This window comes from Panthera pardus, unplaced genomic scaffold (assembly GCF_024362965.1).
Source record: "Panthera pardus isolate Hobbes unplaced genomic scaffold, ASM2436296v1 HiC_scaffold_8, whole genome shotgun sequence".
Classification (NCBI taxonomy): Eukaryota; Metazoa; Chordata; class Mammalia; order Carnivora; family Felidae; genus Panthera; species Panthera pardus.
Genome location: NW_026527013.1, coordinates 119,025,733 through 119,050,900, shown reverse-complemented (window position 1 = coordinate 119,050,900; position 25,168 = coordinate 119,025,733). Strand labels below are relative to the sequence as shown.

The 25,168-nt window shown below is 43.8% G+C and overlaps 2 protein-coding genes across 4 annotated transcripts in view; one reads left to right on the top strand and one right to left on the bottom strand.

Moving 5' to 3' along the window:
• JAZF1 (JAZF zinc finger 1) overlaps positions 1 to 15,802 on the top strand; it is a 343,459-nt gene extending 327,657 nt beyond the window's left edge. For both annotated transcript variants that reach the window (XM_053897459.1, XM_019443681.2), the window contains exons 4-5: positions 5,340 to 5,509; positions 13,418 to 15,802. In XM_053897459.1, coding sequence (XP_053753434.1) covers positions 5,340 to 5,509; positions 13,418 to 13,594 — 347 coding nt within the window. In that variant the 3' untranslated portion in view covers positions 13,595 to 15,802. The remainder of the gene's footprint in view (positions 1 to 5,339; positions 5,510 to 13,417) is intronic.
• Positions 15,803 to 16,335: 533 nt separating this feature from the next.
• The window catches only part of TAX1BP1 (Tax1 binding protein 1), an 89,413-nt gene continuing 80,580 nt past the window's right edge, over positions 16,336 to 25,168 (bottom strand). For both annotated transcript variants that reach the window (XM_019443678.2, XM_019443679.2), the window contains exons 17-18: positions 18,069 to 18,151; positions 16,336 to 17,455 (exon numbers count right to left, since the gene is read on the bottom strand). In XM_019443678.2, the coding sequence (XP_019299223.2) occupies positions 17,254 to 17,455; positions 18,069 to 18,151 (285 nt within the window). In that variant the 3' untranslated portion in view covers positions 16,336 to 17,253. The remainder of the gene's footprint in view (positions 17,456 to 18,068; positions 18,152 to 25,168) is intronic.

Here is a 25,168-nt window from a genome sequence, read left to right as displayed (position 1 = left end):
CCTCCTGAACCCCCCGCTCTCCCCTCTGTTAAATTGGGGCAATGAAGGTTGGTTACGGGACAAGCACCAGGCACACAGGAGGCACCCAAACCCTAAGCGGCAGGAGCACCTCCCCACTCCTTCTGGTTCCAGAACGACACGTGTAAAACAAAACCTGCTCGTTCTTGGCTGCGATTCTTATTAAGAAGTCCAAGTAAACACAGAGAGGTTTAGGCATGGGGTTGGGGGGGGGAAGCGCCAGAATTTGGGGAGCAAATGACTGAAAGCAAAAGGAGGCCAACAGAAAGCAGGCATTGTTACTGTGTCATAAATGCCTCCCGAAAATCTTCTCTTGCGGCCCACCGGTGGACTGAAATGAACAGGCCGTGTTAGGACAGGCCCTCCACGCCATGGAGTGTTGTAGCCAGAGGACCTGCAAAGGCAGTGACCGTCGTAACAGAGACGTGGCTGGGCTAGCGTCCGCCAGAGTGCTCAGCAGCCCGTCTTTCGTGTCCTCCGTTCTTGGGCTCCCTTTTGAGACGCATATCTGGGAGGATGTACTCTCTTCTAATAGGGAACAACGGGTTCGTCACGTTTGGACACCTGATCAGGCCAACCGATGTTTGTTTCAAAATGCAGGGGAAATGTCTCCAAGAGGGTTCTCCTGCGCTGTTTCCCAGGTAGCACAACCCAGGGCACGGGGGCGCCACGACTGGAATCCGTCAAACCCGCTGGCAGTTTTCACCTGTTCTTCTTAATTAGGGTCCGTAAGCTTTCGCTCTGTTTTGTCAGAAAGCCTTCCTCGGGGCCCTCTAAGCATGAAGTTGAGGAGGGGCTGTCCGTTCGTGGCCGGTGTTTTCCGGTTTTGTGTCTGAGCACCTCGCCCTTTTCAACGGGCCCTTGCGAGGATCTGGGGCTGCCCTGTAGAAAGGGAAGAGCGAGAGTGGGGAGAAGAAAGGAAGATGAAGACGAAAGGGATAACCATAACCTTTTGCCGCTTACGATCCTGGGCCAGGTAGCGCTGAGAAGGCAAGCCCTCCGCACAGACCGCCGTGGGCCAGCCGAGTGTGGGGTGCAGTGGCCCGTAAGTTCCAGGATTCTGATTCCGTGACCCAGTGTCCCCCAGCAGAACTTGATTGATTGACTCATTGATTGAGACAGCATGAGCGGAGGAGGGACAGAGGGACACACACAGAGTCCAAAGCAGGCTCCAGGCTCCGAGCTGTCAGCACAGAGCCCGACGCGGGGCTCAAACCCACGGACCGTGAGACCATGACCTGAGCCGAAGTCGGACGCCTAACCGACTGAGCCGCCCAGGCGCCCCTCTTTTATGATACATTTACTTCTTCTTTTATCCTCATCCTTTGATTTGTGTATGTTTGTACAGTAACGTGTTAGTGCACACATGCCTTTTCCAATAAATACATTCCCACATGCTCATACTCAACAAGGTTTAATTGATCGGATGTAGGACCAAACTGTCGGGCGGCCCCTGCTGGGAGACCCAGCTTTGCCACGCCCCACTTCCCGTAACGGGCGGGGCAACTCCAGCAATGGTCTGGAAGCTACCAGGAACTCATGAAGTTCGTTTTGAAAATCGCAGATGCGGCACACATGACAAATGAACCGCCCTGGGGCGTATTTTTTCTCCACGCAAAGACGCGAGGAAAGGAATACAGCACAAAAGAGAGGGGCTTGGCCCAAATGTTTTCGTAACTCCGGAGGTAACTTTAGTTTCGGATTCGCTCTTCCTAGGACGCAAAGATGTTCGAGAGCAGACGAAGGGCGGTGGCCGTTTGCAGATGTTTTCTGCAGGACACCCCGGGCCCTGCCGGCACGTCTTCCAGATGTCAGCACCAGGCGGGTGCTGGCACGTGCGTGCGTGTGGCCTGGGAGCAGAGCGCGCCTGTCCCCACCTGCCGCAGGTCCCCTGGCTGCAGAATGAAAGACGGCCAGCAGCTGAGGACCAGGCCTCGCCTTCCAGCTGCTCACAGCTCTGTTGGACGACAGGGTGGCATTTGGGGTACAGTTAAGATAAGCAACAGAGCACCCTCCCCGACACACACACACTTCTGTACCCTCAAGAGCGAGGGAACGGTGGGCGAAATGAGGAACCTATTTTTATAATGTTTTACTTGTTTATGTACCAAATACTCCTTTAATGTTTATCCTGTGCCAGGCATTGTTCTCGGTGTATTGTTTTAAATTAAAAAAAAAAAAACTCTTTTTTAACATTTACTTATTTTTGAGAGAGAGCACACGAGCACATGGGTGGGGGAGGGCCAGAGAGAGCGAGGGAAACAGAATCCAAAACAGGCTCATGGCTCTGAGCTGTCAGCACGGAGCCCGACGCGGGGCTTGAACTCACAAACTGAGATCGTGACCTGAGCCGAAGTCGGCCGCTTAACTGACTGAGCCACCCAGGCGCCCCGTCAGTATGTTGTTTTGAAAAACAGGAACTCAGCTATGCTTCACGCAGCCTTACGGGCTGGTTAGTAGCATTAGCCCATTTTACAGGTGAGGAGTCTAAAAGATCAGAGAGGTGACGTCACTTGCCCGGGGCCACACAGCTTGTCAGTGGCCGACCAGGGCTCACACAAGCCCCCAGACCTGGGCTCCCAGACCTCCCTGTAGATGGGGAGGTGCTTAGCTCTGCCCACACTGAGAAGTCCCCGCAATGCGCTTGTCTTTCTGGTGGAGATTCCCATGTCTTTCAGAATTATCTTAGTTTTTGCTTGATTTCACAACAGGCCTTTCTAAACGTATCATATGCAACGTGTTCATGTAACGTTATCACAAAAATGAAGTTACGTTGTCTTCCACGTTTTTGAGCACTTACTATGTGCAGACGTTCTGTTAGGCGTTAATTCTAATCCTTAAACTGCAAGGAAGAGATTTGTGTCCCTTTCACAGAAGAGAAAGCGGATGCCAGTAGCTTGTCACTCAGCTGACATGCCCAGCCAAGACGTGCACTGATGTCTGTTATAGGCTAGAATTCAGTGTAAACAGGTGCTTCTTGATCCCCTACCAAGGGAGCCGGTTAATTTCGCAAAGCGCCCCAGCGGTCCCTGTGGTGAACTGGTGCCTTGCCAGGGGGTGTGGGGGGCGGGGGCGGGCAGTTAGCCAGGGACAGTGCCCCTTCACGCCTGTCATCCGGGGCTGGCGTTTCCCCTCACAGGCGCCCCAGCTCGGATGATGAATTGTGTGGTCCCCCTACCTGCAGGATGCCGCATGGTTTCCAGGCGACTGTGTCCCCAGCATCCAGCCCTCAGGGGCTGGCTCCCTTTGATCCAGTGGAGTCTTGAAGTTTTCTCTTCTGCTGGGCTTCATTAAGCCCTCAGTTGGTCTGAGGTTTTTTCCCCCCAGTTGTAAATGTCGCATGGTTCTTGGTATTCAGGTTAACAAATTAGCCCAATTAGATGGGTAAATTAGTCATTCGAACTTTCCGAAAGCCTGCTGGAGGAGCTTTGTGAAATAGCATTTATAGTTTTCTAACAAGCAATTTAAAGGACACCAGCATGTGGCATTTGTTTAAGAGCAAAATGTCCTAAACAATGCCCTACTTAAAAACAGATTTCAGAATTTGCTCACAGACTCCGAAACACGGCGGAGTATATACCCCTGTGTTGTCTCGTAGAAGCATTTCCAAACGGGTCTCTTATTCCTGGGGGCCACGGCCCAATACAGCAGGGTTACCGAAACCCAGAGTTATTTCAACCCAGCTGAAAGTTGAATTCCAAACCGTTTGCCAAATTGATTTTTCTGCACCAGCCGAGTTTCTAAATAGGCCTCAAAACAGACTGTTCTGGACTCCGGAGTGGTAGATGATAAAGAACCAGCGAAAGGGAGTGCAGCTGGCAGTGGAGGCCGGGAGGCACGGTGGGGAAAAAAGCAGTGTCCCTTAATAGCTCATTGAAAGCGCATAAGCTCTTGAACCTCACTGGACTCGGTTTCCTCCTGTTTTGAAAGCAACAGTCCTCTCCAGGGTTAAATGAGATAATGCATCGACCGTGCCTGAAACACAAGAGGCGCGCCATCAACCTGAAGTCCCTTCCTTCCTTCGTGGATCCTTTTAAGTGTTAGCTTCAGAGGCCGGCGTCCTTGTGCCTGGCTCAATTGGCTCTTCAAACAATCTTATTAATGCCTATTAAAATGAAACCCAATAAAAATGCCAATATTTGGTGTTGAAATAATTGATGTAGCAGAGACGGACCATGGAGCACCCAGGCAGGCCCCTGGTGCAATTTAGCCTCACACCTGGGGGATGAATTTCACAACTGTAATTGCTACCATATAATTCTTATTAATGTTGTGCTATAATTCCTATTTATTCCACGGGGCTTGTAAATGCATTAAGACTTGTCAACATATTATTTTACACTGTTTATGATCTTTAGAATTATGTCCTTCGGGGTTGTATTGTGCAAAAGCTCAACATAAATGGCTTTGGGCCTCATTAAAAAAGAGCAAAAAGCGGCTGCTTGTTGAAGTGGTTCTCCGTCCCCACCGTCCTGAACAGAAGTCTGGGAAGCACATTTTTAATTCAATTCCGAACAGAGCTCTTAACGTCAGGAACACAAGGGAGTCCCCTCCTCCCATCCTAGCAGTCTGACTGGGATGGGTGAGCCCGCCCTCCCAGGGAATGCTGTGAAAAGACAGGTGTAGACAGGACCCTGGGGACAGGTGTGGTAGGGAGGTGTTTGGTCCTCCATGAGCTACAACTTGTACTCGGACATGAGTTGGGTTTGGAGCTTCAGGTGTTTCTGGGTCCCCCCCAGCCCCCCGCTCCCTAGCTTCTGGTAACCCCCTTTTAGTTCCAGATTTCCTCGTAGTCCTCTCAGCTCGAGCTGTAAAGGAAAAGATCTGAAATTAAGTCCCACTGAAGTGTAGCTAGCTATTCAGTGTCAAGTGTAACCCCCTCCCGCAGGTGTTTGCATTTACGAGGGTAATACGCGTGAACTTCTGGGGACAGAATTCTGTGCATTGGAACGTCAGCCGTAGCCGGTGTGTACGTGTTCAGGCAGGGGTGTCTGCCGTGGCTGGGTGTCTTCGGCTTGGGCCTCAGAGCCTTCCTGGCACCTTTGGAGTCACGGACTGGCCTGCCAGGATGTCATGGTCAAGTTCTTGCTCAGCTAATTGCCTGCCAGGAGTCGTTGGGCAGCTCTTAATCTGGTCTCTTAGTGGAAACGCAGGTCTCTCTGCCCCCAGGGCAGTCCCTTTGTGCCTGGAATGTTCCCCCAGGGCAGGAGGAGTGGCCCCGTGTGGTCACCCATTCCTCCCTGCCCTGCGGGTGGCAGGAGCAAACTGGAGGGAGCCCTAGGACCGCTGCTGATGGCTCTTGCGCTTCTCTGACCCTGCAGGCAGCGAGTACGACGAGGAGGAGGTCGACTACGAGGAGTCGGACAGCGATGAGTCCTGGACCACAGAGAGCGCCATAAGCTCCGAAGCCATCCTTAGCTCGATGTGCATGAACGGAGGGGAAGAGAAGCCTTTTGCCTGCCCGGTTCCTGGATGTAAAAAGAGATACAAGGTAAACGCGGTACCACCACCCCACCGGGCATGACTGCATGGAAAAACAAGCCCCACGTCGGGCAGCAGCTCCTCCTGCCCAAGCGAGCGTGCAGCCCGGGCGGAGATGCCCCCCTCTCCCGTGCGGGCTGAGTGCCCGGTCCTCCCGGAGACATGTGCCTGGGCACACGCGGGCCCCTGGTCCCTGGCAGTTCCGTGGGGTTTCCCCTCTGCTCATCTGCGCGGGAGCTGCAGGTCGAAAGAGGGGGTGTTTTTGGTAGGAGGATCGTGTTCCCGGTGGTCTTCAAACTCCTGTCCTATCAGTCAGAATATCAAGTGTGTCACCTGTTTGCCAAGCACCTGCCTCATTGGTTGGCTGTGCAGGTGGCTCTCCGAAGGCGGCCTTGACGTCTTAAAAGTAGTGGATGTGCTAGGGTATTTAGCTTTCGGGGAGGGAGCTCTTGCCCCCTCCCGCCCCCACCAGCCCCCGCCTACTGGCAGGAAAGGCAGAAAAGGGGGCTTTGAAATCTTTCTCACCAATGGCCCACCTCAGTGCCCTCTCTATATAGATGATGTGGAACCCGTGTCTCCGAGAGCTTGGCTGGGTGTCATGAACAGCCCGGGGCACTAGATCTTCTGTTAAGAAAACTCAAAGGGACAAAACAATGAGGAACACCCACAACATTCAGGTGTCAGTCCAGAGGGCGCCTTAAAAAACAAATTTTTTTTTTTTTAGGAAGGAAGAATATTTATTATATAAATATTAAAATCTATACATTCTTAGCTGATGATACATACTTGATTAAAAAGTCTTTTACTTTTCGGGGCGCCTGGGTGGCTCCGTCGGTTAAGTGTCTGACGTCAGCTCAGGTCACGATCTCACGGTTCATGAGTGCGGGCCCCCCTTTGGGTTCTGTGCTGACCGTGTGGAGCCTGCTTGGGATTCTGTCTCCTTCTCTCTGCCCCTCTCCCCCTCAAAACTAAATAAACAAACACTTTAAAAAAAAAAATTGCAACACTTCTGCCAAGTGTCAGCAACTCTTTAAAATCCAGCTGTGAGACAGAAATATAAAAATCAGAAACATACTTGGTACATTTGATGATATGCGAATTTACCCATAGCTCAGCAGGTTGACCTTTTTTTTAATAAAAAGGCTTAAAAGATGTGCAACAGCATAAGCAGTTCTCCCATTGCTCTTAAATATGTCCCTGAACACTAAAAAAGAAAACGACTTCAGTATTTTTTGTGCCAGCCACTATATAGAAGCATGCAACACAAATGAATCACAAGACTAAGTGGCCAAGGTTTCACCTATTTTATACTGTTAGCATTTTATCATGGAAAAGTCCAGATATGCTTTGTGTAAAATGAAAACGCCAGGGTGGAGGTGTGAGAATCCCATCAGGACAGGGGAGCTGTTGGGGTCAGAACATGACTCAGAGTTACAGACGCACATTTTCTTTCTTTCTTTTTTTTTTTTAATTTTTTTTTTAACGTTTATTTATTTTTTTGAGACAGAGAGAGAGCATGAACAGGGGAGGGTCAGAGAAACAGGGGGACACAGAATCTGAAACAGGCTCCAGGCTCTGAACTGTCAGCACAGAGCCCGACGCAGAGCTCGAACTCGCGCACCGCGAGATCATGACCTGAGCCGAAGTCAGACGCTTAACCGACTGAGCCATCCAGGCGCCCCGGGACACACATTTTCTACGTCAGAGGCATGGAAGACAGAGTAGGAAAGGCAAGGAGGCTGTTACCTCGGGAGGCCAGAAAGCCAAGGGATTGTCAGACAGGCTCATTTTTCCAGAGGGTAGCTCTTGCGTGGCAGAAAGAGAGTTTTCCTTCTCTATTTATTTCAAAGTGGACAAAGCTAGACTGAGAATTCGCTCATTGATTCCTGCCTGCTTTCCAGATGCCCCTCTCTCCAGGCTTCCCTGCCCCCTTCATTCCTTCTCCACAGCCTCCCCCCGCCTCCCCACCTCACTTGTTTTCCTACCATTATTCTTTTGCTGTAATTTTTCTCTTGGGTTTCCAGCAATTTCTCCTGTAGTTGTCTACATCTGGGTGGTTGGGGACCTGAGTGTTCTTTCTGCACGTAAGGCCAAAAGAAAATTGAGTGAAGCTTGGGCTGCGGAGGCTGCCTGACTCAGTACCACCAGCTGACAGATGACCCCGGGTTGCAATTTGTGGTCCTGATTTCCATGAGGGAAGTGTGAGTTTCCTTTTCTGGGCCAGAAGGCCAAGTAATGATACGTGGGCCAAGAACAAACACGTAACTACTTCTAACCGAGTGCTTGAGGAAGCGTGGTCATACTCCTTTCAAGCTTCAGTTTGACTCTTTCTGCTGGGAAGTTACTGGCCGCAGGGCAGTGGTGAGCTCTGGTGTAATTCCTGCCTCTTATTTACCGCGTGATGGTCGGATTGGGTGTTGGCTGGAGGAAGGTTTAATGAGCGGCTGTGCTGTGGCGTCAGGCAGAATCCAGAAGTGGTGCCATCTTGTTGTTCATTCCCAGGGCTCCCTTCAGACTTGTCTGCTGTTGGCAGGGAGTCTCTAACCCGTTAGCCGCTTGGGCACCGACCCCAGATCAGTGCTTCTCGCCACTTCCCAGCATTTGCAGAACAGAGAGGTGACGTTCCTCACTTTCTAGACTTCATGCTGAGTTGGGCAAGGGAGAGGGGCCCAGCAGGACAGCCGAGTCTCCAGGTTGTTTCCCGGATGAATCCCTTTGCCTGGGGTGCTCCCTTTCCCTCCTCTCTCCATCAGCACTTGTCATTTGAATTCCCCTCACTTCTCAAGGCACGGCTCAAATGCCACCTCCTCTGGGGGAGGCCTTACCAAGTTTCCCGGCGCTCATTCCCCAACTGAAGTTCGATCCCCTGACCTTTCTACTCGCTCTGTTCATACCACTGGAGAGAGCACTTACTAGCTTTTCACCCCAAGGGTCCACACAGCTCATAGACCCTTCAGCATCGGTCATAGGGCTCGGACAATAGATACTCTGAGGATAAAGGAACAGAGGCAAAGTGTATGGGGAAGAAGACAACGCCCCCCCCCCCCCCCCCCCGCCCCCAGCCAACCACCAGGACCCCAGAGCAGTAACGTGATTTTGGATTTGTCCCAGATACGTTTCAGGCCTGGAATAACTGATCCCATCCACCTTGGTGCAACCCACACTCTTCTTCTGACTGCAGGCAAGAGAGAGAGGACTCCCCAAGCTTGTAACTGGGAATGGCTTTAAAAGATGGGCTGTGGTGCTTTGAGGTTTTTTTGCCTTTGATAATTTTAAATATTAGAGTTGTTAGAATCAAGGGTATTTTTAAGAAATAGGCAACAGAACAAGCTGTCCCCTGCACTTTCTCTGGAAGGGTCCCTCTGCTACATGGAGAACACTGGTGGTTTCAGCATCGTGAAGAAAGCGTGAAGGCGGCCTCTAATGTCCAGATACAGCCAGGCAGGTGTGAGCTCGAGGTTTTCCGGGAAGGCCACATCAGCCCTTCTCTCCCTCAGCGGATCTAAATCTCCTTGCCTCTCCTAACTGTCCCATCAGAAGCCCTGGTGGGGGTATAACAGGCAACCTTTCCAGACAGCAACTTGGCAGTAAATAATCAGAACTTCAAAAAGGAAAGAAAGAAAGAAAGAAAGAAAGAAAGAAAGAAAGAAAGAAAGAAAGAAAGAGAAAGAGAAAAAAAAAGTCCATATTCTTAGCTCCATAGTCTCCTAGAAATGCATCCCAAGCACATCGTCAGGGATGCAGAGATTGATATACAAGGATGTTCATCACACTATGACAGCACAAATTTAGGAAACACTAAATTTCTAACAGTAGGGCAATGGAATAAAATGATGCCCTCAAAATCCTTCTTTCAAAAAAAAATACATAACGGTGGGAGACTCCAATCTCATGTGATAGATCTCTCATGGGGAAAATGCTGGAAGGAGGTAGCTCAGATGTTCAATAGTGATTAACCTCTTCTTTTTTTATGTTCCTTTGCATTTTCTACATTTGTACAATTACCTACCCTCGACACAGATTGCTTTAATAAAGGGACTTTAAAGATGTGACTCCCACCTGACTCATCCTGGACGTTGTATGTGCGGCCATGCGGAGTCCAGTGGGGGAGTGACTTCCATTTCAGCTCTCAGGCTGGTTGGTGTCACCACGCTGCTACAGGTGGCTTTACTTTCCACTCTTAACACCACCACCCCCTCCAACCCCAGCTCGTTTAATTTTTCTTCCTTATCAAATCCCCAAGTGATTTCATCCTCTCATTTATGTAGAGCCTCAAGGCCTGCGGGGAACTGAAAGTTAGTTTTTATATCAAGGGCACATGTCACATATTGTATTTATTCGGGTCTGAGTCCGGACTATAAAAATCAAATACTGTCGAGGACACAGTGGCCCAGCTTGGCGTACAGACTTTAGGTTTCATGATTTGATCTGGACTGGAATTTAGAGAAGAGCGTCTGAATTGTTTGTTGTGCATTGACTGGTTCTATTCCCTCATCAGGGCAGGTAGCTCCTGATGGTAGAACCTGGCATGGAAATGAGCTGATGCCACCCTTGCCTGCCTGTGCCCCCTTGCTGCCTCCTCCCTGCCTTCCGGCACATGCCAGCCCTGTGTCAGACCACCATAGTTTAGTGACCATTTTCTCCAGATGGAGTGTCCCAATCCTTCCCAACTTGTAAAATTTTTCAAAGACCACCAGTTGGTTGTACTACATAGTAAGTACCTAGCACTTCAGGTATGTGGAATTCTGGGAGAAATGTGGACTACTCTGGAATCCGGCATCCCTGGGTTCCCATCCCAAGCCTATCATTTACCTGCTTCACTCACCTTCTCAGTGTCCATTTCATCTAAAACAGGAGTACTGGATAAGACAGGACACCTCAAATACTCAGCATGAGAAGCTCTTCATGTTACTGACCTTCCTTGCCCCCCCCCCCCTTTTCTTCTTTCCCTTTTTAAAGATGAACTCCCAGGGCGCCTGGGTGGCTCAGTCAGTTAAGCATCCGACTTCGGCTCAGGTCATGATCTCATGGTTTGTGGGTTCGAGCCCCGTGTCGGGCTCTGTGCTGACAGCTCAGAGCCTGGAGCCTGTTTCAGATTCTGTCTCTGCCTCTCCCTTACGCTCTCTCAAAAATAAATAAATGTAAAAAAAAAAAAAAATTCAAAGATCAACTCCCTTTCCTCTTTCCAGAGACCAGAGGATTTAAGCATTTCATTTTCAAGTCGCCTGCCATCACCTATGTTAGTTATTAATATTTCTGAAAGACCAAACTTCTTTTAGACTCTCTGCAATTATATATACATGTCCGTGAATCTTTTTTAACCTCAAGTGTTAGAAAAGTGAAAGCTCCCATTGCTATCTGTGAATGAACAGATGGGGCAAATCTTGAATCTCATTAGAGCTTGCACTAACGTGTGCCAGGGTATCCCACTGACCCTTGTGAACATTTGAAATCACGGCGACAAAGAGAGAGACGGGTAAGGTAGGTTTTCTAGGTCCTTTGGCCAACCCTGGAAGAGCCACGTTTCCAAATGTGCAAGGGGCTTACTCGTTTTTCCAAAGTAATAAAGCAAATGTATGGAGTTAGCGGTGTTTTCCTCACGGTCTCACGGCCAGACTCACACCACCATGTTTACATTCAAGCAGGGAACAGACCACAGACCTGCTGAAATCCCCTCCACCCTGGCCTTGTCCTTCTCCTGCCGAACTCTGGATCCGGTCATGTTGGACTGGCTTCTTGTGGCTTTAGCAATTTCTGGTTTGAGACTTCTCCCCTAATTGTAAAAACTCAGGCCTGGATGATCTAAGCCCTGTTCCTGCTGGGAGTCGCCATGCTGTTTTGCTTGCTAGCCAAAGGTAGTTAGTTTTGGGTTCCTCTATTTTCTTGATTTTTGATGATCCATTTTACAAGTTCCCTGTGGAAACAAGGACATGAAATGTTTGAGTCACCCTTCCATCTACGGAGAAGGACCCTACTAGGTGCTCAGTGAATGTATCTGTTGAGCTTTTAGTAAATGGGATGTCAGCGAGGGACGGATGCAAATTTCTAGTCTTTGCGAGCCAGGAAACTTCCTACCGTATTGTTACTTAGAAAGCCAGTGGTGCTTTTCTAATGTTTGTAAAAACTTATTTCAAGTACCTTAAAACTGTTGTCCTTCGTGGTTCTGTGGGTTGTCTGGCAAAAGCTAGGTGGTTCTTACCTGGGTGCCTCATGCGGTGGCAGAAAGATGCCAGCTCGGGCTGGGATACGCAGCTGGCTCTACTCGCATCCTTCGGCTTGTGCTGGGGTGGCTGGAATAGCAGGAGGCCGGCAGGGGCAGTCTACCCATCATCTTAATGGGCCTGATTCTGCCACTGTCACTGCTCTCCCTCTGTCCCTGCTGCAGCAGCAGGTTCTCCCCAACATGCCTCTAGAACAGGGAGGGGTTCCCTTGTCCCGCATGGAGGGATTGATGCGGGATGGACAGAAACAAAGGTGCAGATGCCCCAGAGCCCGGGGTCCAGGGCAAAGGGTGTTTGTCCTTGTGCTTTGACTCCATGGACAACCGTCAGTCAGGCTCTGAACACAGCCAACTGATTGCTGTTTGGCACCCCTGGGTTCAACTAAGTCAAGCAGGATAACGTGCGTTATGGATCTCTAAGAGGGGAATGTAAATAGTAATCACTGAACGCATTTTAATGGCAACTCAATTCATTCCAGAATAGTGAACCACGTTCTAACAAATTCACCACTCACAGATGCTTATGGAGCATCTACTACGGGCCAGGCACTGTCCTAGATGCCCATGGAACAGCAGGCCATCCCTGTACCTGGGAGCTCAGGAAGGGCATCTTCTGAGTAAAGTTCAAGACTGCTATGTTGGAATCCCGAGTTGGGTTTAGGACTAGGCTCAGTGGAATCAGATTCATGTAATACTTTAGGAAACAGCCCACTCTTCTGACGACCTGTTCTCCCGTCTTTGTTTCAAGCTCGCTCTTGTGTCCTCCCTTACTCCCAAATCTGGCAGTAGCAGACGTGGGAGTTGAGAACCTATGCTCTAATATCACCTAATCATCTAATTTTTTTAGGCCATTTATTTTTACTTAAATCTTTCATCACTCAATGCCCGTTTTCTCACCATTTAATTGGGATTGAGCAATAGTAAATTAAGTCCGTAGAGTGATTCAAAGCATGGAGTCTTAGTAGAAATCCAGAATGTGCATGCCAGCTTGAACTTTGGAACTCTTACATTGTTGAGACTTCCATAACCTATGTTTGGAATGCAGCACATAAATGTTCAGTCTGTCCACGGGTGCTTATTTAACACAACTGTGTCACGGCATGATTTTGGGCAAGATTTGTGGCAGAGACCCTGCCTTAATGCAAAGTAGAAAATGGACGAAAATTCCAGGTAAGGTAGGTTATTCCAGCCGTCTGGAAGCAAAACACTTAGGTGAGTTTCCGCATCAGGGATTTATATAGATCTTGAACTCTATTGCCCTGTGTCTTCTTTCGAAAGACAGCTTTTTGGTCATCCTGAGGCTATGTTTATATGACTGTTTGTTGTTAACGCTCTTCCAAATGGAAAAAATGATCCAGAAAGGAAGTAAAGTTCTAGGCAGAGGAACTAACTGTGCTTCCTTCTACAGTCTCGAATACATAATCTATGTAAAATTTGTCAGAGTAAATGACCCACTCTGCACGGCCCACGATCCTACAGTCTCGAATACATAATCTATGTAAAATTTGTCAGAGTACATGACCCACTCTGCACGGCCCACGATCACATCAGGCTGCTGGCACTAGAGCTCAGGCAAAGCCTACCCTGTACACACCTGCCATCCAGGAGAGGTCCATTGTAACCCAGACCCACACCGAGGTTTTCCCCAGTCTGACGTCTTGGTTGCATCTGATCGGTGACGTTTTGTCTTCTCCACAGAATGTGAATGGCATAAAGTACCATGCTAAGAATGGTCACAGAACACAGATCCGCGTCCGCAAACCATTCAAATGTCGTTGTGGTAAGAGTTACAAGACAGCTCAGGGCCTGCGGCACCACACAATCAATTTCCACCCCCCGGTGTCGGCTGAGATTATCAGGAAGATGCAGCAATAACATGCTGGTCCCCAACTGTGCCAAGAAACCCTCACCAGCAGTTGCTGATTTTGAAAACAGCCACCTTTTTGCAGGGGAAGCATTCAGCAACCCTTTAAAGAATTAAATGCATGCTTTAAAACTTTTCTGTAATTTTGGAATGATGTATCTTTGTAGAGTTAATGATTTTGTACATTTGCACATGTCATCATCATACCCATTTTCATTACTTTGATATAAGGTGCTAAACAGAAAAAGCTCTAGGTTCTTCAGCACATTTCCCCCAAAAGAAAATAAGATTGAGGGCATGTTGCATATTATTAGGTTGTATTGCAGTGATATCAACTGGGGGGAGGAGGGGCTGGCACTGAGATTTTTTTTTTCCCCCAAGATTGTAATGTGATTGAAGTTTTTCAACACATCAACTCACTATGTTCAAAACCAAAATAATACCTTCATTATCAAACTGGTTACCATGCCTTACATAATGGAGTTAGTATTTGTGAGTAGAAAGACTTTAGGTAATGGAAATATAAATAAGAATGTTTAACATAATATGCTAAAAGTATTTTCATATTTAAATAACATACGTAAAAGGTGTGCTTTCTGTGTTTTATATTATCTTGCAAATCCTTCTGCCCCTTAAAAAGCTGAAAATCTTGCCATCTGACTTACCAATCATTTGTGTTCTAAATGGCATTTTTGTACAAAATAGTCTATTCAGTTCACTCATTAATTTCACACACATTCATGGAGTGCCTGCTGGGTGCAAGGGATTCAGTTTATGCCTGTTGATATTTGTGGACCAAGATACCAGTTTAGTGAAATACTTTTCCCTGAAATCTGTTAGAAAACACTTTGAAATACTTAAGTGCAAATTTTGTGTGTGTGAAATTTAGTTCTATCTTCATCTTTAGGTGAAGTTTTAAAGCACTTTGTAGTTCTCTATTGCCAACAGATTTAATGTTTTATGTGTTGCCAATTCTTGCAACCACTGCCCTAACCTATGGGTTGCAAATAAGAAAATTACAAGCACGTTTCAAAGAGGACATTTTTGGTAAGATCCCCCCACGCCACCCCCCAACTGCCTCTTCTTCACGCTCATTGTGTTTTTAGACATTTTTTTTGAAGGCACTTTTCCCATCACATTGTAGAGGTCTGTATTCCCATTGGCAACGTCTGTTTAGCTTTATAAAACATTTTGCCGAAATACGAAATTGAGCCTTATTGACAATTAAGTGCTTCTTGTGGCAGGTGGTCAGAGAGTGACTAATATGACCCATTAGAGTGACCTACGTCTGGACCATTCCTGAAGTTTTTCTCACCAACAATACCATCATGCCTTGAGTGTTCTTTTCTCCCAAGTGCTATTCCTTAAACATGCAAGAGTTTACCAACTGCCTCATTATGCAATAAAAATTGCTCTGAGATGGCTAACTACCCACAAAACTGGTGAAAAGCAAACTCGAACTGCTTACAAAATAACTTTCCATGTTCCCATTTGATGAAAGTCTTACAGCTGGGAAGCAGGTGTCCCTCCTCAATTCTTCACGCAGTCTGAAAGGATGACTGGCCAGATGGGTAAGCTTCTATATTCTTCAGTTGTCGATCCCTCATAATGAGGGATTTTAAAGTATTTCTAAAGACACTGCCCTCGAAAAATTTCCTCAGATCTCTGAAGAGTGGTCTTGGTCCTGAATATACAGTGTTCTAGGTTGAAAAAGGGTGATCCAGACAATGAGAAGCAACTAGTTGGTGCATAAGAAGGCCCTGCTTGGATACTTCATATCTACCTATAATTGACCAAAATTTTTTTAGGCCAGCAGTCATTATTTAGCTTTGCTCCTTCTAGTGCAAGAAATGTAGGCTGGATCAGTAGTTCAACAGCTAAACAGTCATAAAATAGTCATTGTGCATGTTAAATTTCTTTCAACTATAAAACAAATTCAATTTCTATTTACTTATTCCTTGTGACAGTATTACTAAACAGGTAAGGATGGGAATATTTTGTTATACCGTGTATAGTGAATGTATCGTACTGTGTCTGTGAAAACTGTGCTTTAAATTATATTTTCATATGTTTTGTTGGGGACAGAGCACATTAAGTTTGAAAGCAACAGAGGTTTGTTTTAGAACTGAAGGCAACTTAATCAAAATTGCTGTCAAGAAAAGCTGCTTATAAATGTAAATGAAATCATTTAAAATAAACTGCCTCTGACCCAAAACAAACAGGGCTCTGTATTTTCAGTAGTGTCCCTTACCACCCTAACACGGGGAGGATACTCGTAGGTTGGCTTGCTCCGCAGCTTGAGACTATCCCCACTGAACGTGTTTTATCCGCACGTCCCCCTCCCGGGAAGGTGAGCGGGGGGGGGGGGGGGGGGGGGGGGGTGTCCTCAGCTACTGCTGCCTTCTAGTCTGCCACAGCCCGTCTTGCCCTGCACTCACAATTCTTTTTCAAGGATTCCAACTTCGGCTTTCAGAAACCAATACAAGCAACACGATGTGAATGCAGTTCACACACAGCACACCGAAATGCCACCACGCGGATTGTAAGGTTAACATCCCAGCTACCTTGCTTAAGCTTAAATATTTTGATAACTACAAAAGAAGCAAAATCACAGTAAATTCTTACCATTCATATTTTAAGAGAAACACTGTTGGGAAACTTAACAGCCCAGACCAAAAAAAAAAAATGTTAATGACGTTTTACACTTAATGAAAAGCTATCGTAAATAAACTTGACAATGAAATTACACATCTCCAAAAATGTGTCCTCTTTAATGTTAATGAGAATACTACATAGAGACACAATGAACACATTGATTTGCATTTATACATCACATTTTCAATCACTTACTGAGAATCTTCTTTCAAAATTCTCCTCCATCAGGAAAATGTGGAAAAGTTACGGATACACTTCCTGTGATTTTATGCCACAACCACCACTGTTTAGTAGATCCTTTCTATGAAACAGTTGTCATGAAACAACTGCACTGGTGTATTTGTTCCATTTTCCCATTAGACAGAAATACAACTTCAAGATGGCTTAAAAATAATCACTCAAGTCATTCTAAAATGTTTTGGTCATAAAATTAGCAAAATATGCCTTCTATTCCTAAAGCAAACATTTCAAATATCAAAAAGTATTTGCTATACTGCAAGCATGTGAGCTGATTCTACATGCAGCTCCATTTTTAAAGGAAGTTAAAAAAAATCCTTTCATGGGTTAAATTATGGAAGTTTCTGTATTCAAATAATTATTTTGCCACACTTATAAATTATTTTTATTACATAATATTTAGTAGTCATGCTCAATCAACAAGATCAACAGAAACTTGTAAATATTATGCTAAGTCACACACTCCACATATATATTCAGTGTGGTAACATTAAAACAATCCATTTCCTTTATTCATATAGTTCTGCAAACTGGGGAATAAATAAAGATACAAACACAGAAAAAGTTTTCTTAAGCTGTAAGATTAACAGGGGTTACAATGATATTTATTGATAAGCTGAAGATTGACCCTAGTAACACAAAACTCCAAAGCAGCGCTTGTTCAGAAAAGTGTGGTAGAAGGTACACGGAAGGGATACCTTGTGGTCTCCATAGTGGTCTATTGGAGGTGATTTTTTTAAATTGTTAAACTATATTGCTAACTCATAATAAAAAGTAACTAGTCAAAATTTAAAACATTCTGATCAAAATGGGTCTGCACGTGCCTTTCAAAGCCCTGCTGGTCATAGTCAGGAGGGAACTGCTCGCTGCACATTGGGCACACCTTCCAGTGACTTTCAACATGTTCTTCAAATTTGCTCTGATCATAGTTGGGAGGGAACATTAATTCACAGAGGGGACACTTCTTGTGAACATCAAAGCTTGAAGAAACAGAAAAATGAAAGAATTACTATTTCCAAAAAGTAAAATTTCTAAACAGCAATAATCTTCAGGCTAGATGTTATATTTATCTACATAAGCCGATATTTCACACTAAACTTACCTTGAAAGTCTTCACTTACTCCAGAAACCTCTGCTTCTAAACGCTTGCTATTGACAATTATGTAAACCACTGTTAAAGCCTCTCGATGGAGTTTTACAATTAGACTGACAAAAACTTTTCCATTAAAAGCCCCAAAATGCAATCACATTATGTAAAATGAAGCTCAGTGACAAGAATTCCTCAATTTTTAACAGAAAATGCCTTTTGTAAAACTATAAAGATTCACAGAACTTATAATGTGCCTACAGTATTCATTCAGTTTGACCACTACGAGTATTCATGAGCACTGCTTCTTAAAGGATTGCATGCATCCGAAACACCAGGAAGGCATGTTAAAACACATACTCCTGGGACCCACACCAAGAGTTTTGGGTTAAGAAGGTCCAGGTACAGCCCCGATCATATACATTTCTAACAAGTTTCTAGGGACCATACTTTGAGAACCACTCGTCAACATAATCCAAGCTCTACACAAGGAAAAGAAAAATTACCTTGAATCAAAGCAGAAGCCTGTTCCATGCCCACGTAAATGCTCACTTGGAGGATCGGGAGCAGTGGGCACATGTTCATCCTCCTAGGCAAAACATAATTTTGCAATTTTTGAGAAGACAGAAACTGAATGTTCTTTAATTCAAGCACAGTACAAAGGAACTAAGATTATACTTTTTAAAATTTTACTTCCGTTACCAATTAGTTTTCACATAAAGGTTTAAAAGTCAATTTTAAAAGCATTCACCATGGGGCGCCTGGGTAGCTCAGTCGGTTAAGCATCCAACTTCAGCTTAGGTCATGATCTCACAACTTAGGTCATGATCTCACAGTTTGTGGGTTCGAGCCCTGCGTCGGGCTCTGTGCTGACAGCTTGGAGCCCGTTCAGATTCTGTGTCTCTCTCTCTGCCCCTCGCCCGTGCCCGCCCCCCCGCCCCCAAAAATAAACATTAAAAGCATTCAGTATGGACTAAGTCTTCTTGAAATAGAAGCAGTATTTTGTGGAAGAATGTACCACACCTGTATATAAAGTACGGATCCATAAACTTGTTTAAACCTATTACGTGTAGGTAATCTTTTGACTTTTTATTGTTCCATACACTAGACTAGATCACCACTTTCATAAAAATTTTAAGATTGCATTGTTTCCTATTATTCGATGAATTTGTAACCTACATCCCATCACATGATACACAGAAATTATCAAGGAAAACTAGTAAAATATGACTTTGCATGTGTATGTTCTTGGGGGCACACACACAGGCAAATCAAACTGGAAAACTATGATAAAGCAAAGAATGTACCAAACTACAGGCCTCATAACTCTGTTGTGAAAGAAGGAAATTCAGTATTAAGTGTCTGACAGATTGCCAAGGAAAATTGCTAAAAACCTATAAATCTGAGTTTGAATCAAAGCAAATGCTGGCTTGGATGTCCATGCCCACATCCCTGTGGTCACTTTTTAGAGATCTGTATGAGCTACATCAACAGCCAAATATAGACTCACATCACATCAAAAGCCAACCACATCGCCATGAAGTGCCCATGTGCTTTCTTCCTCTGAGCAGCTGTTGACTGCTCTCATGTCATGAACAATACATAAACAGGTATACCAGGCACTGATGAAAGTCCTTATATTGCTGGGTAGTTATGCTTGTTCCAGAGTCACTACAAATGGGCTAAGCAATCAAGTCTGTCATGGGAAAAGGTACCAACAAAGTGTATAGTGTGAAATTCTAAGGAAACAAAAGACCAACTGAGTTCTTTTATCAGAAGTGGGAGGTAGGAGAGGTTACCTGGCTATCACTCTGATTATTGCTTCCTAAACAGTCCAAGAAAGGGTAAGGGAGATCTTTTTTTTTTTTTTTTTTCATATTCGTCACATGAGAAAATATTTTTGTTTACATATGATTCCCTGTTAAATACTACCCTATGTACATATTTTTTCAGTGTGGTAACATTAAGATAATCCCTGTTTCCTTTATTCATAAAGTTTTCAAACTAGGAAATAGATACCAACACAGAAAAACAAGTTTTAATCTTCAGTAAGATTAAAAGAGGTTACATTTACTGATAAGCTGAAGATCGACCTTGACCCAAACTCAAAGTAGCTCTTGGTCAGAAAAGTGTGGTAGAGGGTGCATGGAAGTGATACTTTGTGGTCTCCATAGTGGCCTATTTGAGGTGATTTTTTTCTTTAACTGCTAAACTGTATTACTAACTCACAATAAAAAGGAGTCAAAATTTAAAACATTCTGATCATAATGAGTCTGCACATGCTTTTCAATCCCCTGGTGGTCACACTGAAGAGGAAACTGCTCACTGCACAAAAACAAAATAGATATAACCTAATGAGGGACTGAGAAATTGGGGAATATACTTCAAGAATATTAAGTCTTCAAGTAACTAAAATCTAGACAGCTTTTAAATCTGTAGGTACAGTAAAATGATACAGTAGTTGAATCTGCTAACCCTAGTATTTAGGACAATAAATTTTAATTCTGTGCCACATTAGCTGCCAGATTTAGGGCTTCCAGCAGCAATATTTGAACAATGAATCTGCTTAAAGAAGTACATATAAAATGATAATGAACACAATTTTCCCAATTATCTTGGAAAAAAGCATAAAACCTCATATTTTCAAATACTATCTAAGAAAATAATGGAAAAGAAAAAAGGAAAGGTCTTGAAGCTCCACTATCAAAATTCTTGATGACAGATACTTATAATAAAACTCAACTTTCTAAGGATCAAAAATATAATGGAACCAAAAATCTCATAACCTTTTTTCCCTGTTTTGGAATAACTTAGAGCCTATACCAATTTACTGCTCCCATGAACCAGCTAACAACAGAGTCTGTTGCTCAAGTGCTAGACTTAGACCGACCTAATCTGACACGTTAAACATCAGGTAGAAGGGTGTGAAGCAACGCATACTTTTTCTTACCTTTATACTTTCTAAAGCCATATGTAATTTGGCAATGATAACCCTATTATTCTGTATCTTCTAACCACCTATTACCTAATAAAAGGGGAAAGGGATTCAAGAGTAGAATTCTAGATGTTATAATGAGACGTAAGAGCTCATGAACTAAGAAAAATCACCTACTCAGTAATTCAAAACCAGAAAATAGGTTAAGTTCTCTGAGTAGCCAATTCATACCAAGTCTTATGATCCTGACATGGAAAATGACATTTTCACTCACAAATGCATTTATTCTATTTTACTCATCAAGCCTGGTTAATTAGTTTCCAAAACCATACTAGATTAAATATAACAAATTAGTTTGGGAAGTAAGGCTATTCAGGCAGGCCCACTGTCAACAACAAAAAAATGGCTACCAGTAAAAAGAAAAGCAGACAACTCAAAACATCCAATAATATTTCAGTAGTGGATCACACAGCTTTAGTAACAGAACATGAAAACACTGTTTAATGTTGATGTTTCAATTAATAAACTTGAATCGTCAAGGTTAGATTAGGTATTCTTTAGGAAGGCAGAGAATCACGTATTTGAGAAAGATTCCTTCCCCAAGCTGCTAAAATAATCAACAGTTTAGTACTGAAAGTTGTCAATGCAAAAACAATTTGTGAAAAGGCATTAAAATACCAGCACCTAGTCTGTTAGCTAAACTGCCAAAATAATCTCGTAAGCAAATTTTATTGGGAATACCAAACTGAGAGATATTTATGAAAAACTGCAAATAATTAAAAACTAACATTTTTCACAGCATTTTAATCTCCAGAAACATCTAAACCACTTTACATTGTTCACCTGCCTTTAGACTCACCATGACAATACTATTTCTGTAACAAAACAAAGCAAACAAGCTACAGTAAACTGAAGCTCCATATGAAACTCAAAATCTTCTCATGAGATTCCCAACTCAAAATCTAGCCTATAAAAAAATTCTTAGTGGGGACACCTGGGTAGCTCAGTTGGCTAAGCATGCAACTCTTGATTTCAGCTCAGGTCATGATCTCACAATTATGAGATCGAGCCCCATGCCAGGCTCTGCAGAGCAAGGAGTCTGCTTGGGATTCTCTCTCTGCCCCTTCCCCATGCTCTCTCTCAAAATAAACATACATTAAAAACAACAATAAATAATAAAAAAAATTCTTGGGGCACCTAGCTGGCTCGATTGGCATACAATTCTTGATTGTGGGGTCGTGAGTTCGAGCCCCGTGTTGGATGTACAGATTACTAAAACATAAAAAGTAACTCAAAACATAGAATAAAATAAAAACAGTATAATTCTTTGTTTTCTTATTAAAGTACATAACCAGCTTGAATATCTGAAATAGTATTAAGAGGGGTTAATCTCTTGGACAATAAAAGAGGACAATCATAATAAAATAAGATTAATCATACTAAATTCAAAATGCAATCATACTAAATTCAAAATTCAAATGCAAAATGATTACAAAAATAAAATTACCCTTTGATACAGCAATTCCATTTCTGGGTATACATGTACAAGAACTGGAAGGAGGAACTCAGATTTGTACACCTACGGTCATGGCAACATTATTTACATTAGCCAAAAAGTGACAACAACCCAAATGTCTTATCAATGGATAAATGGATAAACAAAATGGAGTATTATTTAGCCTCAAAAAGGAAATTCTGACACATCACAAAATGGATACATCTTGAAGATATTATGCTAAGTGAAAAAGCCAGTAATAAACCAAATTCTACATGATTCTACTTATATGAGGGATCAATAGTCAAATTCATAGAGACAACAATCCAACGAGAAGACATAAAAATGCGCCCAATATAGGAGCACCCAAATACATAAAACTGTTCATAACAAACATAAAGGAACTAACTAATCAGTAATGGAATAACAGAAGACCTTAACACCTCACTTACCTCAATGGACAGATTATCCAAACAGAAAATTAACAGTGGCTTTGAATGCCACACTGGACCAGATAGATTTAACATATATAAACATAAATATTTAAATATTCAGAACATTCCATCCTGAAACAGCAGAACATACATTCTTTTCAAGTGCACACGGAATATTCTCCAGAGCAGACCACATATTAGGCCACAAAACATTGGTCTCAACAAATTAAAAAAGAACGAAATCACACCAGGCATCCTTTCTGACTACAATACACAAGAAAAGATCAGGAAAGAGAATACATAGAGGTTAAATAACCTGCTCCTAACAATGAAGGGGGCCAACCAAGAAATGAAAGAAGAAGTTAAAAATTCCATGGGAACAAATGAAAATGACCACAGAGCAGTCCAAAATCTTTGGGATGCAGCAAAAGTGGTCCTAACAAGGAAGTTTATAACGGGTCTGCCTCAAGAAGCAAGAAAAATCTCAACCTAACCTTACACCTAAATAAGCTAGAAAAACAAAAACCTGAAACCAGCAGAAGGAAGAAAATAATAAAGATTAGAGAGAAATAAATGATACAGAAACAAACAAACAAAAAAAAAACAGAACAGATCAATGAAACCAGGAGCTGGTTCTCAAAAGAACATAAAATAGGGGCGCCTGGGTGGCTCAGTCGGTTGAGCGTCCGACTTTGGCTCAGGTCATGATCTCACAGCTCATGAGTTCGAGCCCTGTGCTGACAGCTCAGAGCCTGGAGCCTGCTTCTGCTTCTGTGTTACCCTCTCTCTCTGCCCCTAACCCACTCACACTCTGTCTCTGTCTCAAAAATAAATAAAAACATTAAAAAAAATTTTTTAAAAACCACAAAATTTATAAACCTCTAGCCAGACTCAAAAAAAAAAAACAACCTCAAAATCACAAATGAAAGAGGAGAAACAACCAGCGTCACAGAAATACAAGCAATTCTAAGAGAATATTATGAAAAACTCCATGCCAACAAATTGGACAACCTAGAAGAAAGGGATAAATTCCTAGAAACACATAACCTACCCAAACTAAAATGAGAAAAAATAGAAACTTTGAACAGACTGATAACCAGCTATAAAACTAAATCAGTAATCAAAACTACCAATAGGGGTGCTGGGGTGGCTCAGTCGGTTAAGCGTCCAACTTCGGCTCAGGTCATGGTCTCACGGTTTGGGAGTTCAAGCCCTGCATTGGGCTTTGTGCTGACTGACAGCTCAGAGCCTGGATCCTGCTTTGGATTCTATGTCTCCCTCTCTCTCTCTCTCTCTGCCCCCCCCCCCCCCCCCCCCGCTTATGTTCTGTTGCTCTCTCTCTACAAAAATAAACAAACATAAAAAAATTTCTAGTAGACTTAAAAAAACATTCTCTCTCCCTTTGCCTCTCTCCCCTGCTCGCACTCTAAAAAAAAAAAAAAAACAAAACAAAACTAAAAACTAAAAAAAACTGAGAAATTTGCAAATGACATGTCCAAAATATATAAAGAGCTGATACAACCCAAAAAAACAAATAATCCAAGTAAAAAACAAGCAGAAGAGGGGCACCTGGGTGGCTCAGCTGGCTGGGCATCCGACTTTGGCTTGGGTCATGATCTCAGTTTGTGAATTCGGGCCCTATGTCAGGCTCTGTGCTGACAGCTCGGAACCTGGAGCCTGCTTCCGATTCTATGTCTCCATCTCTCTCTGCCGTCCCCTGCTCGTGCCCTGCCTCTGACTCTCTCTTTCCCAACACGGACAAACATTTCTCCAAAGAACACATTCAGGTGGCCAACAGACACATGAAAAGATGCTCAGCATCACTCATCATCAGGGAAATGCAAATCAGAAACATAATTAGCTATCACTTCCACACCTGTCAGAATGGCTAACATCAAAAACACAAGAAACAACTAGTGTTGGTGAGGATGTGGAGAAAAAGGAATCCTCATGCACTGTTGGTAGGCATACAAATTGATGCAGCTAACTGTGGAAAACAATATGGGGGTTGCTCAAAAAATTAAAAATAGAAACACCCTATGATCCAGTAATCACACATTAGGTATTTACCCAAAAAAGACAAATACCAACCCAGAACTCAAATGCACCATGACAGGAAAGAGGCCCTGATTCTTTCAAAATGTAGTTTTAATAATTTCAGTCACAGACCCTTGTTGAGAATCACTCATCAGGAAAAAAATGTTCACCAACAAAATTGTCTTCAGTTCAAGGATTCACAGTGAAGGAATCTTATGAAAAGCTGCAAGCAAACCACACATCAATAGAATGTGTGGGCTTTAGTCTTTCAGAGATAGAGGGAAGGAAAAGGAATAAAGGCAGTCCAAGGAGTTTAGTGAACAAAGGCATGAAAACAACTGAAAAGTAGGATGTGTGTTAAAGGAAGAAAATGTATTCCTGTCTTGAATGATGGGCTTAGGATGTTGAGACCAACGCAACTCAAACTCTACTGAGCATATGGTCATGAAAGGATTTTTGTTAAATCCAGTCTGAGTCTCACTAGGTACAGAGTGAAGCTGGAGATTCTGCATCTCTACCAAACTCCCAGGAGATATCAATACTATTGGTCCACATACTGTACTTCTTAGTAGCAAGGGCTTACATGGTTCCTCTATTGCTAAGGCACCACATCAAATTCACAGAGTACTATGGGAGATTTTTAATTTTCTAAGTTAATTGTCAGATACTACATGAACAACTAGTTCAAGATAGCCCACAATTTCA